The sequence below is a fragment of the Patagioenas fasciata genome, chromosome 37, assembly GCF_037038585.1.
Source record: "Patagioenas fasciata isolate bPatFas1 chromosome 37, bPatFas1.hap1, whole genome shotgun sequence".
NCBI classification, from domain to species: Eukaryota; Metazoa; Chordata; class Aves; order Columbiformes; family Columbidae; genus Patagioenas; species Patagioenas fasciata.
This window is the reverse complement of record NC_092556.1, coordinates 902,556-915,711: the sequence shown is the minus strand read 5'-3', so window position 1 is coordinate 915,711 and position 13,156 is coordinate 902,556. Positions and strand designations below refer to the sequence as shown.

Genomic DNA, 13,156 nt, shown 5'->3' with positions numbered 1-13,156 from the left:
CCCCATCCCTGGGCCGTGTCCCCCTGGGATGTCACCCCTTGGGGACCCTGTCACCCCTTGGGGACCCTGTCACCCTTTGGGACCCTGTCCCCCATCCCCAGGCCGTGTCCCCTGGGATGTCACCCCTTGGGGACCCTGTCACCCTTTGGGGCCCCTGTCACCCTTTGGGGACCCTGTCCACCATCCCCAGGCCGTGTCCCCTGGGATGTCACCCCTTGGGGACCCTGTCACCCCTTGGGGACCCTGTCACCCTTTGGGGACCCTGTCCCCCATCCCCAGGCCGTGTCCCCTGGGATGTCACCCCTTGGGGACCCTGTCACCCCTTGAGGACCCTGTCACCCTTTGGGACCCTGTCACCCATCCCTGGGCCATGTCCCCCTGGGATGTCACCCCTTGGGGACCCTGTCACCCCTTGGGGACCCTGTCACCCTTTGGGACCCTGTCACCCATCCCTGGGCCATGTCCCCTGGGATGTCACCCCTTGGGGACCCTGTCACCCCTTGGGGACCCTGTCACCCTTTGGGACCCTGTCCCCCATCCCTGGGCCGTGTCCCCTGGGATGTCACCCCTTGGGGACCCTGTCACCCCTTGGGGACCCTGTCACCCTTTGGGACCCTGTCACCCATCCCTGGGCCATGTCCCCTGGGATGTCACCCCTTGAGGACCCTGTCACCCCTTGGGGACCCTGTCACCCTTTGGGACCCTGTCACCCATCCCCAGGCCGTGTCCCCTGGGATGTCACCCCTTGGGGACCCTGTCACCCTTTGGGGACCCTGTCACCCTTTGGGGACCCTGTCACCCCTTGAGGACCCTGTCACCCTTTGGGGACCCTGTCACCCATCCCTGGGCCGTGTCCCCTGGGATGTCACCCCCTGGGGACCCTGTCACCCCTTGGGGACCCTGTCACCCTTTGGGACCCTGTCACCCATCCCTGGGCCGTGTCCCCTGGGATGTCAGCCCTTGGGGACCCTGTCACCCCTTGGGGACCCTGTCACCCCTTGGGGACCCTGTCACGCCTTGGGGACCCTGTCACCCATCCCTGGGCCGTGTCCCCTGGGATGTCACCCCTTGGGGACCCTGTCACCCGGGATGTCACCTGTCCCATGTCCCCGCAGGCGAGGACGAGGAGGAGACGATCGCAGCACAGGAGCGGCTGGAGGGCGACGTGGATCATCAGCAGGAGCTGGACGAGCTGGAGAGGGAGGGTAGGGGACGTGGGGACACGTGGGGACACACGTGGGGACATGGGGACACTCATGGGGACATAGGGACACTCATGGGGGCAGGGGGACACAGGGACATGGGGACAGACATGGGGACATGGGGACATTTCAAGCACCAGCAGGAGCTGGATGAGCTGGAGAGGGAGGGTAGGGGACGTGGGGACACGTGGGGACACACGTGGGGACATGGGGACACTCATGGGGACATAGGGACACTCATGGGGGCAGGGGGACACAGGGACGTGGGGACAGACATGGGGACATGGGGACATTTCAAGCACCAGCAGGAGCTGGATGAGCTGGAGAGGGAGGGTAGGGGACGTGGGGACACGTGGGGACATGGGGACACACATGGGACATTGGGACATGGGGAGACACAGGGACATGGGGACAGACATGGGGACTTGGGGATATGGGGACATGGGGACACGTGGGACATGGGGACATACATGGGGACACAAAGGGACATGGGGACTTGGGGATATGGGGACACACATGGGGATATGGGGATGCATGTGGGACATGGGACATGGGGACAGACATGGGGACACAATGGGACATTGGGAGACACAGGGACATGGGGACTTGGGGATATGGGGACACACATGGGACATGGGGACACATGTGGGACATGGGGACACACATGGGGACACACATGGGGGCACACATAGGGTATGGGGACACACATGGGGATATGGGGACACACGGGGACATGGGGACACTCATGGGGACATAGGGACACTCATGGGGGCAGGGGGACACAGGGACATGGGGACAGACATGGGGACATGGGGACATTTCAAGCACCAGCAGGAGCTGGATGAGCTGGAGAGGGAGGGTAGGGGACATGGGGACACGTGGGGACATGGGGACACACATGGGACACTGGGACATGGGGAGACACAGGGACATGGGGACAGACTTGGGGACATGGGGACGTTAGGACACACATGGGGATATGGGGACACATGTGGGACATGGGGATATGGGACATGGGGACAGGGGACATGGGGACACACATGGGGACATTGGGATATGGGGACAGGGGGACATGGGGACACACATGGGGACATTGGGATATGGGACATAGGGACAGGGGACATGGGGACACACATGGGGACACACATGGGGATATGGGGGCACATGTGGGACATGGGGACAGGGGACATGGGGACACACATGGGGACATTGGGATATGGGACATAGGGACAGGGGACATGGGGACACACATGGGGACATTGGGATATGGGGACAGGGGGACATGGGGACACACATGGGGACATGGGATATGGGGACACACATGGGGACATTGGGACATGGGGACAGGGGGATATGGGGACACACATGGGGACATTGGGATATGGGGACAGGGGGACATGGGGACACACATGGGGACATTGGCATATGGGGATATGGGACATAGGGACATGGGGACACACATGGGGACATTGGGATATGGGGACAGGGGGACATGGGGACACACATGGGGACATTGGGACATGGGGACACACAGGGGGACATGGGACACATATGGGCCATGGGGATATGGGGACACACATGGGGACATTGGGATATGGGGACAGGGGGACATGGGGACACACATGGGGACATTGGGATATGGGGATGGGGGGACACACATGGGGACACACATAGGAATATGGGGACACATGTGGGACATGGGACATGGGGACATACATGGGGACACAATGGGGCATTGGGAGACACAGGGACATGGGGACAGACTTGGGGACATGGGGACGTTAGGACACACATGGGGATATGGGGACACATGTGGGACATGGGGATATGGGACATGGGGACAGGGGACATGGGACACACATGGGGACATTGGGACATGGGGACAGGGGATATGGGGACACACATGGGGACATTGGGATATGGGGACGGGGGGACACACATGGGGACACACATGGGGATATGGGGACACATGTGGGACATGGGACATGGGGACATACATGGGGACACAATGGGACATTGGGAGACACAGGGACATGGGGACAGACTTGGGGACATGGGGACGTTAGGACACACATGGGGATATGGGGACACATGTGGGACATGGGGATATGGGACATGGGGACAGGGGACATGGGGACACACATGGGGACATTGGGACATGGGGACAGGGGGATATGGGGACACACATGGGGACATTGGGATATGGGACATAGGGACAGGGGACATGGGGACATTGGGATATGGGACATAGGGACAGGGGACATGGGGACACACATGGGGACACACATGGGGATATGGGGACACATGTGGGACATGGGGACAGGGGACATGGGGACGTACATGGGGACATTGGGATATGGGACATAGGGACAGGGGACATGGGGACGCACATGGGGACATTGGGATATGGGACATAGGGACAGGGGACATGGGGACACACATGGGGACACACATGGGGATATGGGGACACATGTGGGACATGGGGACAGGGGACATGGGGACACACGTGGGATGGGGATATGGGGACAGGGGGACGTGGGGATATGGGAGATAGGGACAGGGTCCCCATGTGTCCCCGTGTCCCCGTGTCCGCAGGGGCCCTGCCGATGGAGGAGCTGCTCCAGCGCTACGCCGGAGCCTTCACCGACTCGGACTGCGACTCCCCCCCGGCCTGCAGCACCCGCTCAGGTACCCACCCGTGGGTGCTGGGGCACCCCTGGGTCCTAGAGGCCCCCCAGGTGCTGTACGGCCACCCTTGGGTGCCCTGGGGCCACCCCTGGGTCCTAGAGACCCCCAGGTGCTATGGGACCATCCCTGGGTGCTATGGGACCACCCCTGGGTCCTAGAGACCTCCAGTTGCTGTGGGGCCACCCCTGGGTGTTATGGGGCCACCCCTGGGTCCCAGAGACCCCCTGGGTCCTATAGGGCCACCCCTGGGCCCTAGAGACCCCCAGGTGCTATGGGACCATCCCTGGGTGCTATGGGGCCACCCCTGGGTCCTAGAGACCCCCAGGTGCTATGGGGCCATCCCTGGGTGCTATGGGGCCACCCCTGGGTCCTAGAGACCCCCAGTTGCTATGGGGCCACCCCTGGGTCCTAGAGACCCCCAGTTGCTATAGGGCCACCCCTGGGTGCTATGGGGCCACCCCTGGGTCCTAGAGACCTCCAGTTGCTGTGGGGCCACCCCTGGGTGCTATGGGGCCACCCCTGGGTCCTAGAGACCCCCGATTGCTATGGGGCCACCCCTGGGTCCTAGAGACCCCCAGGTGCTATGGGGTCACCCCTGGGTCCTAGAGACCCCCAGGTGCTATGGGGTCACCCCTGGGTCCTAGAGACCCCCAGTTGCTATGGGGCCACCCCTGGGTCCTAGAGACCCCCAGGTGCTATGGGGCCATCCCTGGGTGCTATGGGGCCACCCCTGGGTCCTAGAGACCTCCAGTTGCTGTGGGGCCACCCCTGGGTGCTATGGGGCCACCCCTGGGTCTTAGAGACCCCCAGTTACTATGGGGCCACCCCTGGGTCCTAGAGACCCCCAGTTGCTATGGGGCCACCCCTGGGTCCTAGAGACCTCCGGGTGCTATGGGGCCACCCTTGGGTGCTCCCGCTGGCCCCGCCCCCAGCCCCTCCGTGTCCCCCCAGACTCCCCGGCGGGCGAGAGCGACGAGGACGAGGACGACGAGGAGGACGAGGACGACGAGGAAGACGAAGAAGAGGAAGACGAAGAGGAAGAGGAGGAGGAAGAGGAAGGCGAAACGGGTCCCCCCGCCCCCCAAGAACCCTCCCCCGCCCCGGGCGCCCCCCAGCACCCCAACCCCGCGCCCCCCCAGCACCCCACCCCCAAGAAGGAGATCACCGACATCGCCGCCGCCGCCGAGAGCCTCCAGCCCAAGGGCTACACCTTGGCCACCACCCAGGTACCCCCGGCAGCACCCATGGGTGCTAGAGAGCCTCCGGGTGCTATAGATCCAGCCCTGGGTCATAGAGACCCCCCGGGTGCTATAGATCCACCCCTGGGTCCTATAGACCCCCAGGTAGCCCAGGGCCACCCCTGGGTGCTAGAGAACCCCTGGGTGCTGTAGGGTCACCCCTGGGTCCTAGAGACCCCCAACTACCCCCGGACCACCCTTGGGTGCTCTAAGTTCACCCTGGGTCCTAGAGACCCCCAGGTCCCACAGGACCACCCTTGGGTGCTGTAAGTTCACCCTGGGTCCTAGAGACCCCCAGCTACCCCAGGACCACCCTTGGGTGCTGTAAGTTCACCCTGGGTCCTAGAGACCCCCAGCTACCCCAGGACCACCCTTGGGTGCTGTAAGTTCACCCTGGGTCCTAGAGACCCCCAGGTCCCACAGGGCCACCCTTGGGTGCTGTAAGTTCACCCTGGGTCCTAGAGACCCTCAGCTACCCCAGGACCACCCTTGGGTGCTGTAAGTTCACCCTGGGTCCTAGAGACCCCCAGGTCCCACAGGGCCACCCTAGGGTGCTATAGGGACACCCCTGGGTCCTAGAGACCCCCAACTACCCCAGGACCACCCTTGGGTGCTGTAAGTTCACCCTGGGTCCTAGAGACCCCCAGCTACCCCTGGACCACCCTTGGGTGCTGTAAGTTCACCCTGGGTCCTAGAGACCCCCAGCTACCCCAGGACCACCCTTGGGTGCTGTAAGTTCACCCTGGGTCCTAGAGACCCCCGGCTACCCCAGGACCACCCTTGGGTGCTGTAAGTTCACCCTGGGTCCTAGAGACCCCCAGCTACCCCAGGACCACCCTTGGGTGCTGTAAGTTCACCCTGGGTCCTAGAGACCCCCAGGTCCCACAGGACCACCCTTGGGTGCTGTAAGTTCACCCTGGGTCCTAGAGACCCCCAGGTCCCACAGGACCACCCTTGGGTGCTGTAAGTTCACCCTGGGTCCTAGAGACCCCCAGCTACCCCAGGACCACCCTTGGGTGCTCTAAGTTCACCCTGGGTCCTAGAGACCCCCAAGGTGCTATAGATCCCTATAGATCCACCCCTGGGTCCTAGAGACCCCCCAGCTACCCCAGGACCACCCTTGGGTGCTGTAAGTTCACCCTGGGTCCTAGAGACCCCCAAGGTGCTATAGATCCCTATAGATCCACCCCTGGGTCCTAGAGACCCCCAGCTACCCCAGGACCACCCTAGGGTGCTGTAACTTCACCCTATGTCCCAGAGACCCCCGAGGTCACCCAGGGGCCCCCCGTTGTCCCCTCCCCAGGTGAAGACGCCCATCCCGCACCTGCTGCGGGGCACCCTGCGCGAGTACCAGCACATCGGCCTGGACTGGTTGGTCACCATGTACGAGAAGAAGCTCAACGGGATCCTGGCCGACGAGATGGGGCTGGGCAAGACCATCCAGACCATCTCCCTGCTCGCCCACCTGGCCTGCGAGAAGGGTGAGACACCCCCACCCAACCCCCGGGGGCACCCATGGGTGCTGGGGGGGGTTTAATGTCCATCAGACCACCCTTGGGTGCCCTTGGGTCTTTGGAGTCCATCAGAGCTCCCATGGGTACTGTGGGTCCTTGTAGGGTCTTCTGTGTCCATCAGAGCACCCATGGGTGTTGTTGGGTCTTTAGAGTCCATCGGAGCACCCATGGGTGCTGTGGGGTCTTTAGAGTCCATCAGAGCACCCTTGGGTGCTGTTGGGTCTTTAGAGTCCATCAGAGCACCCATGGGTGCTGTTGGGTCTTTAGAGTCCATCAGAGCACCCTTGGGTGCTGTTGGGTCTTTAGAGTCCATCAGAGCACCCAAGGGTGCTGTAGGATCTTTAGAGTCCAACAGAGCACCCTTGGGTGCTGTTGGGTCTTTAGAGTCTATCAGAGCACCCAAGGGTCCTGTAGGATCTTTAGAGTCCATCAGAGCACCCTTGGGTGCTATTGGGTCCTTGTAGAGTCTTCGGTGTCCATCAGAGCACCCATGGGTGTTGTTGGGTCTTTAGAACCCATCAGAGCACTCTTGGGGTGCTGTTGGGTCTTTAGAGTCCATCTGAGCACCCTTGGGTGCTGTTGGGTCCTCATAGAGTCTTTAGAGCCCATCAGAGCACCCATGGGTGCTGTGGGGTCGACGAGATGGGGCTGGGCAAGACCATCCAGACCATCTCCCTGCTCGCCCACCTGGCCTGCGAGAAGGGTGAGACACCCCCACCCAACCCCCGGGGGCACCCATGGGTGCTGGGGGGGGTTTAGTGTCCATCAGACCACCCTTGGGTGCCATTGGGTCTTTGGAGTCCATCAGAGCACCCGTGGGTGTTGTTGGGTCTTTAGAGCCCATCAGAGCACCCATGGGTGCTGTAGGGTCTTTAGAGCCCATCAGAGCACCCATGGGTGCTGTAGAGTCCTTGGGGAGTCTTTAGAGCCCATCGGAGCACCCATGGGTGTTGTAGGGTCCTTGGGGAGTCTTTAGAGTCCATCAGAGGAGCCATGGGTGTTGGGGAGTGTTTGTAGGGTCTTTAGAGCTCATCAGAGCACCCTTGGGTGCTGTTGGGTCCTCATAGAGTCTTTAGTGTCCATCTGAGCACACATGGGTGCTGTTGGGTCTTTAGAGTCCATCAGAGCACCCTTGGGTGCTGTTGGGTCTTTAGAGTCTATCAGAGCACCCTTGGGTGCTGTTGGGTCCTCATAGAGTCTTCAGTGTCCATCAGAGCACCCATGGGTGTTGTTGGGTCTTTAGAGTCCATCAGAGCACCCTTGGGTGCTGTTGGGTCTTTAGAGTCCATCAGAGCACCCATGGGTGTTGTTGGGTCTTTAGAGTCCATCAAAACACCCTTGGGTGCTGTTGGGTCTTTAGAGTCTATCAGAGCACCCTTGGGTGCTGTTGGGTCCTCATAGAGTCTTCAGTGTCCATCAGAGCACCCATGGGTGCTGTAGGGTCTTTAGAGTCCGTCAGAGCACCCATGGGTGCTGTAGAGTCCTTGGGGAGTTTTTAGAGCCCATCGGAGCACCCATGGGTGTTGTAGGGTCCTTGGGGAGTCTTTAGAGTCCATCAGAGGACCCATGGGTGTTGGGGAGTGTTTGTAGGGTCTTTAGAGCTCATCAGAGCACCCTTGGGTGCTGTTGGGTCCTCATAGAGTCTTTAGTGTCCATCAGAGCACCCTTGGGTGCTGTTGGGTCTTTGGAGTCCATCAGAGCACCCTTGGGTGCTGTTGGGTCCTTGTAGAGTCTTCAGTGTCCATCAGAGCACCCTTGGGTGCTGTGAGGTCTTTAGAGCCCATCAGAGCACCCATGGGTGCTGTTGGGTCTTTAGAGTCTTCGGTGTCCATCAGAGCACCCATGGGTGCTGGGGGCTTCTTACAGAGTCTTTAGGTCCCAATGGGAGAACCCATGGGTGCTGTAGACCCCTTGTAGGACCCATAGATCTCCATGGGTTCTCCAAACACCCATGGGTGCTGGAGGCTTCTATGGGTTCATATGGGTTCCCTGAGCACCCGTGGGTGCCATAGACCCCTTGTAGGACCCATAGATCCCCATGGATTCTCCAAACACCCACGGGTGCTGGAGGCTTCTATGTGTTCATATGGGTTCCTTGAGCACCCATGGGTGCCGTAGACCCCTTGTAGGACCCTTAGATCTCCATGGGTTCTCCAAACACCCATGGGTGCTGGAGACTCCTGATGGCTCCTGTAGGTTCATATGGGTTCCCTGAGCACTCATGGGTGCCGTAGGCTCCTCGTCCCATCCCAGGGAGCACCCATGGGTGCTGTAGACCTCTTGCAGCATCCATAGATCTCCATGGGTTCTCCAAACACCCATGGGTGCTGGAGGCTTCTATGGGTTCATATGGGTTCCCTGAGCACCCATGGGTGCTGTAGACCCCTTGTAGGACCCTTAGATCTCCATGGGTTCTCCAAACACCCATGGGTGCTGGAGGCTTCTATGGGTTCATATGGGTTCCCTGAGCACCCATGGGTGCTCTAGACCCCTTGTAGGACCCTTAGATCTCCATGGGTTCTCCAAACACCCATGGGTGCTGGAGGCTTCTATGTGTTCATATGGGTTCCCTGAGCACCCATGGGTGCTGTAGACCCCTTGTAGGACCCTTAGATCTCCATGGGTTCTCCAAACACCCATGGGTGCTGGAGGCTTCTATGGGTTCATATGGGTTCCCTGAGCACCCATGGGTGCTTTAGACATCTTGTAGGACCCATAGATCTCCATGGGTTCTCCAAACACCCATGGGTGCTGGAGGCTTCTATGGGTTCATATGGGTTCCCTGAGCACCCATGGGTGCTGTAGACCCCTTGTAGGACCCATAGATCTCCATGGGTTCTCCAAATACCCATGGGTGCTGGAGGCTTCTATGTGTTCATATGGGTTCCCTGAGCACCCATGGGTGCTGTAGACCCCTTGTAGGACCCATAGATCTCCATGAGTTCTCCAAACACCCATGGGTGCTGGAGACTCCCGATGGCTTCTACGGGTTCATATGGGTTCCCTGAGCACCCGTGGGTGCCGTAGGCTCCTCGTCCCATCCCGGGGAGCACCCATGGGTGCCCGTGGGCCCTGCTGACGCCCCCCGTCCCGCAGGCAGCTGGGGCCCCCACCTCATCATCGTCCCCACCAGCGTGATGCTCAACTGGGAGATGGAGCTCAAGCGCTGGTGCCCCAGCTTCAAGATCCTCACCTACTATGGGGCGCAGAAGGAGCGGCGGCTCAAGCGCCAGGTGGGTCCCACCCATGGGTGCCACCCCCGCCACCCATGGGTGTCACATCCCTTCACCCATGGGTGACAGCCCCGACCAAGGGTGAACCAACCCAAGTGGTTCCCAATGGGTTGTATGGGTCTTGGATGGTGTTCTATGGGTGGGAATCAACCCCCACCCATGGGTGTCACATCCACCCACCCATGGGTGTCACATCGCCCACCCATGGGTGTCACATCCCCCACCCATGGGTGATACCCCCACCCATGGGTGACCCAACCCAAGTGTCTACTGGGGGTCCCAATGTGGTTTATGGGTCTCACCAACGTTCTTGGATGTTGTTGAGTGGGTGACCACCCCCCACCCATGGGTGACCACCCCCCACCCATAGGTGACCCCCCCCTAGCCATAGGTGACCCCCCCCCACCCATAGGTGACCAACCCCCCACCCATGGGTGACCCAACCCAAGTGTCTACTGGGGGTCCCAATGTGGTTTATGGGTCTCACCAACGTTCTTGGATGTTGTTGAGTGGGTGACCACCCCCCACCCATGGGTGACCACCCCCCACCCATAGGTGACCCCCCCCTAGCCATAGGTGACCACCCGCCACCCATAGGTGACCAACCCCCCACCCATGGGTGACCCAACCCAAGTGTCTACTGGGGGTCCCAATGTGGTTTATGGGTCTCACCAACGTTCTTGGATGTTGTTGAGTGGGTGACACCCCCACCCATGGGTGACCACCCCCTACCCATACGTGACCACCCCCCACCCATAGGTGACCGACCCCCCACCCATAGGTGACCAACCCCCCACCCATGGGTGACCCAACCCAAGTGTCTACTGGTGATCCCAACGTGGTTTATGGGTCTCACCAACGTTCTTGGGTCTCATTCTGTGGGTGACTGACCCCCACCCATGGGTGTCACATCCCCCCACCCATGGGTGTCACACCCCCCACCCATGGGTGTCACATCCCCCACTCATGGGTGATACCCCCACCCATGGGTGACCCAACCCAAGTGTCTACTGGTGGTCCCAATGTGGTTTATGGGTCTCACCAACGTTCTTGGGTCTCATTCTGTGGGTCACTGACCCCCACCCATGGGTGTCACATCCCCCCACCCATGGGTGTCACATCCCCCACCCATGGGTGTCACACCCCCCACCCATGGGTGATACCCCCACCCATGGGTGACCCAACCCAAGTGTCTACTGGGGGTCCCAATATGGTTTATGGGTCTCACCAACGTTCTTGGCTGTCAATCTCTGGGTGTCCCCCACCCATGGGCATCCCCCCACCTCCCATGTGGTCACTTTGGGGTCCCCCCCACCCTGACCCCCACCCTGACCCCCACCCAGGGCTGGACCAAACCCAACGCGTTCCACGTGTGCATCACGTCCTACAAGCTGGTGCTGCAGGACCACCAGGCCTTCCGGCGCAAGAACTGGAAATACCTCATCCTGGATGAGGCCCAGAACATCAAGAACTTCAAGTCCCAGCGCTGGCAGTCGCTGCTCAACTTCAACAGGTGCTGGGGGGGCACCCATGGGTGCTGGGGACACCCATAGGGCTTGGGGAGACCACAGGGTTTAGGGAGATGTTGGGGGTTGGGGACACTTGGGGTTGGGGGAACCTCATGGGTTGAGTGATCAGATGGGTTGAGAACGTCAGGAGCTTCAAGTCCTAGAGCTGGTGGTCGCTGCTCAACTTCAGCAGGTGCTGGGGGCACCCATGGGTGCTGGGGACACCCACAGGGCTTGGGGAGATCTCATGGGTTGGGGGAACCTCATGGGTTGGGGGAACCTCATGGGTTGAGTGATCAGATGGGTTGAGAACATCAAGAGCTTCAAGTCCTAGAGCTGGTGGTCGCTGCTCAACTTCAACAGGTGCTGGGGGGGCACCCATGGGTGCTGGGGACACCCATAGGGCTTATGAAGATCTCATGGGTTGGGTGAACCTCATGGGTTGGGGGAACCTCATGGGTTGAGTGATCAGATGGGTTGAGAACGTCAAGAGCTTCAAGTCCTAGAGCTGGTGGTCGCTGATCAACCTCAACAGGTGCTGGGGGCACCCATGGGTGCTGGGGACACCCATAGGGCTTGGGGAGACCACAGGGTTTAGGGAGATGTTGGGGGTTGAGTGATGAGTTGGGGGAACCTCATGGGTTGAGGGTTGAGAACGTCAAGAGCTTCAAGTCCTAGAGCTGGTGGTCGCTGTTCAACCTCAGCAGGTGCTGGGGGCACCCATGGGTGCTGGGGACACCCATAGGGCTTGGGGAGATCTCATGGGTTGGGGGAACCTCATGGGTTGGGGGAACCTCATGGGTTGAGTGATCAGGTGGGTTGAGGACATCAAGAGCTTCAAGTCCTAGAGCTGGTGGTCGCTGCTCAACCTCAGCAGGTGCTGGGGGCACCCATGGGTGCTGGGGACACCCATAGGGCTTGGGGAGATCTCATGGGTTGGGGGAACCTCATGGGTTGGGGGAACCTCATGGGTTGAGTGATCAGATGGGTTGAGGAACATCAAGAGCTTCAAGTCCTAGAGCTGGTGGTCGCTGCTCAACCTCAACAGGTGCTGGGGGCACCCATGGGTGCTGGGGACACCCATAGGGCTTGGGGAGACCACAGGGTTTAGGGAGATGTTGGGGGTTGAGTGATGAGTTGGGAGAACCTCATGGGTTGAGGGTTGAGAACGTCAAGAGCTTCAAGTCCTAGAGCTGGTGGTCGCTGTTCAACCTCAACAGGTGCTGGGGGCACCCATGGGTGCTGGGGACACCCAGAGGGCTTGGGGAGATCTCATGGGTTGAGGACACTTTGGGTTGGGGGAACCTCATGGGTTGAGTGATCAGATGGGTTGAGAACGTCAAGAGCTTCAAGTCCTAGAGCTGGTGGTCGCTACTCAACTTCAGCAGGTGCTGGGGGCACCCATGGGTGCTGGGGACACCCATAGGGCTTGGGGAGACCACAGGGTTTAGGGAGATGTTGGGGGTTGAGTGATGAGTTGGGGGAACCTCATGGGTTGAGGGTTGAGAACGTCAAGAGCTTCAAGTCCTAGAGCTGGTGGTCGCTGTTCAACCTCAACAGGTGCTGGGGGCACCCATGGGTGCTGGGGACACCCATAGGGCTTGGGGAGATCTCATGGGTTGGGTGAACCTCATGGGTTGGGGGAACCTCATGGGTTGGGGGAACCTCATGGGTTGAGTGATCAGGTGGGTTGAGAACGTCAAGAGCTTCAAGTCCTAGAGCTGGTGGTCGCTGTTCAACCTCAACAGGTGCTGGGGGCACCCATGGGTGCTG

General features: G+C 60.4%; 1 protein-coding gene across 1 annotated transcript in view; it reads left to right on the top strand.

Moving 5' to 3' along the window:
- The window catches only part of SRCAP (Snf2 related CREBBP activator protein), a 121,603-nt gene that overhangs the window by 42,701 nt on the left and 65,746 nt on the right, over nucleotides 1-13,156 (top strand). Inside the window, 6 exon segments of the mRNA XM_071801381.1 lie at nucleotides 1,116-1,205; nucleotides 3,798-3,890; nucleotides 4,842-5,116; nucleotides 6,432-6,609; nucleotides 9,739-9,875; nucleotides 11,219-11,388. Of these exon segments, the coding sequence (XP_071657482.1) occupies nucleotides 1,116-1,205; nucleotides 3,798-3,890; nucleotides 4,842-5,116; nucleotides 6,432-6,609; nucleotides 9,739-9,875; nucleotides 11,219-11,388 (943 nt within the window).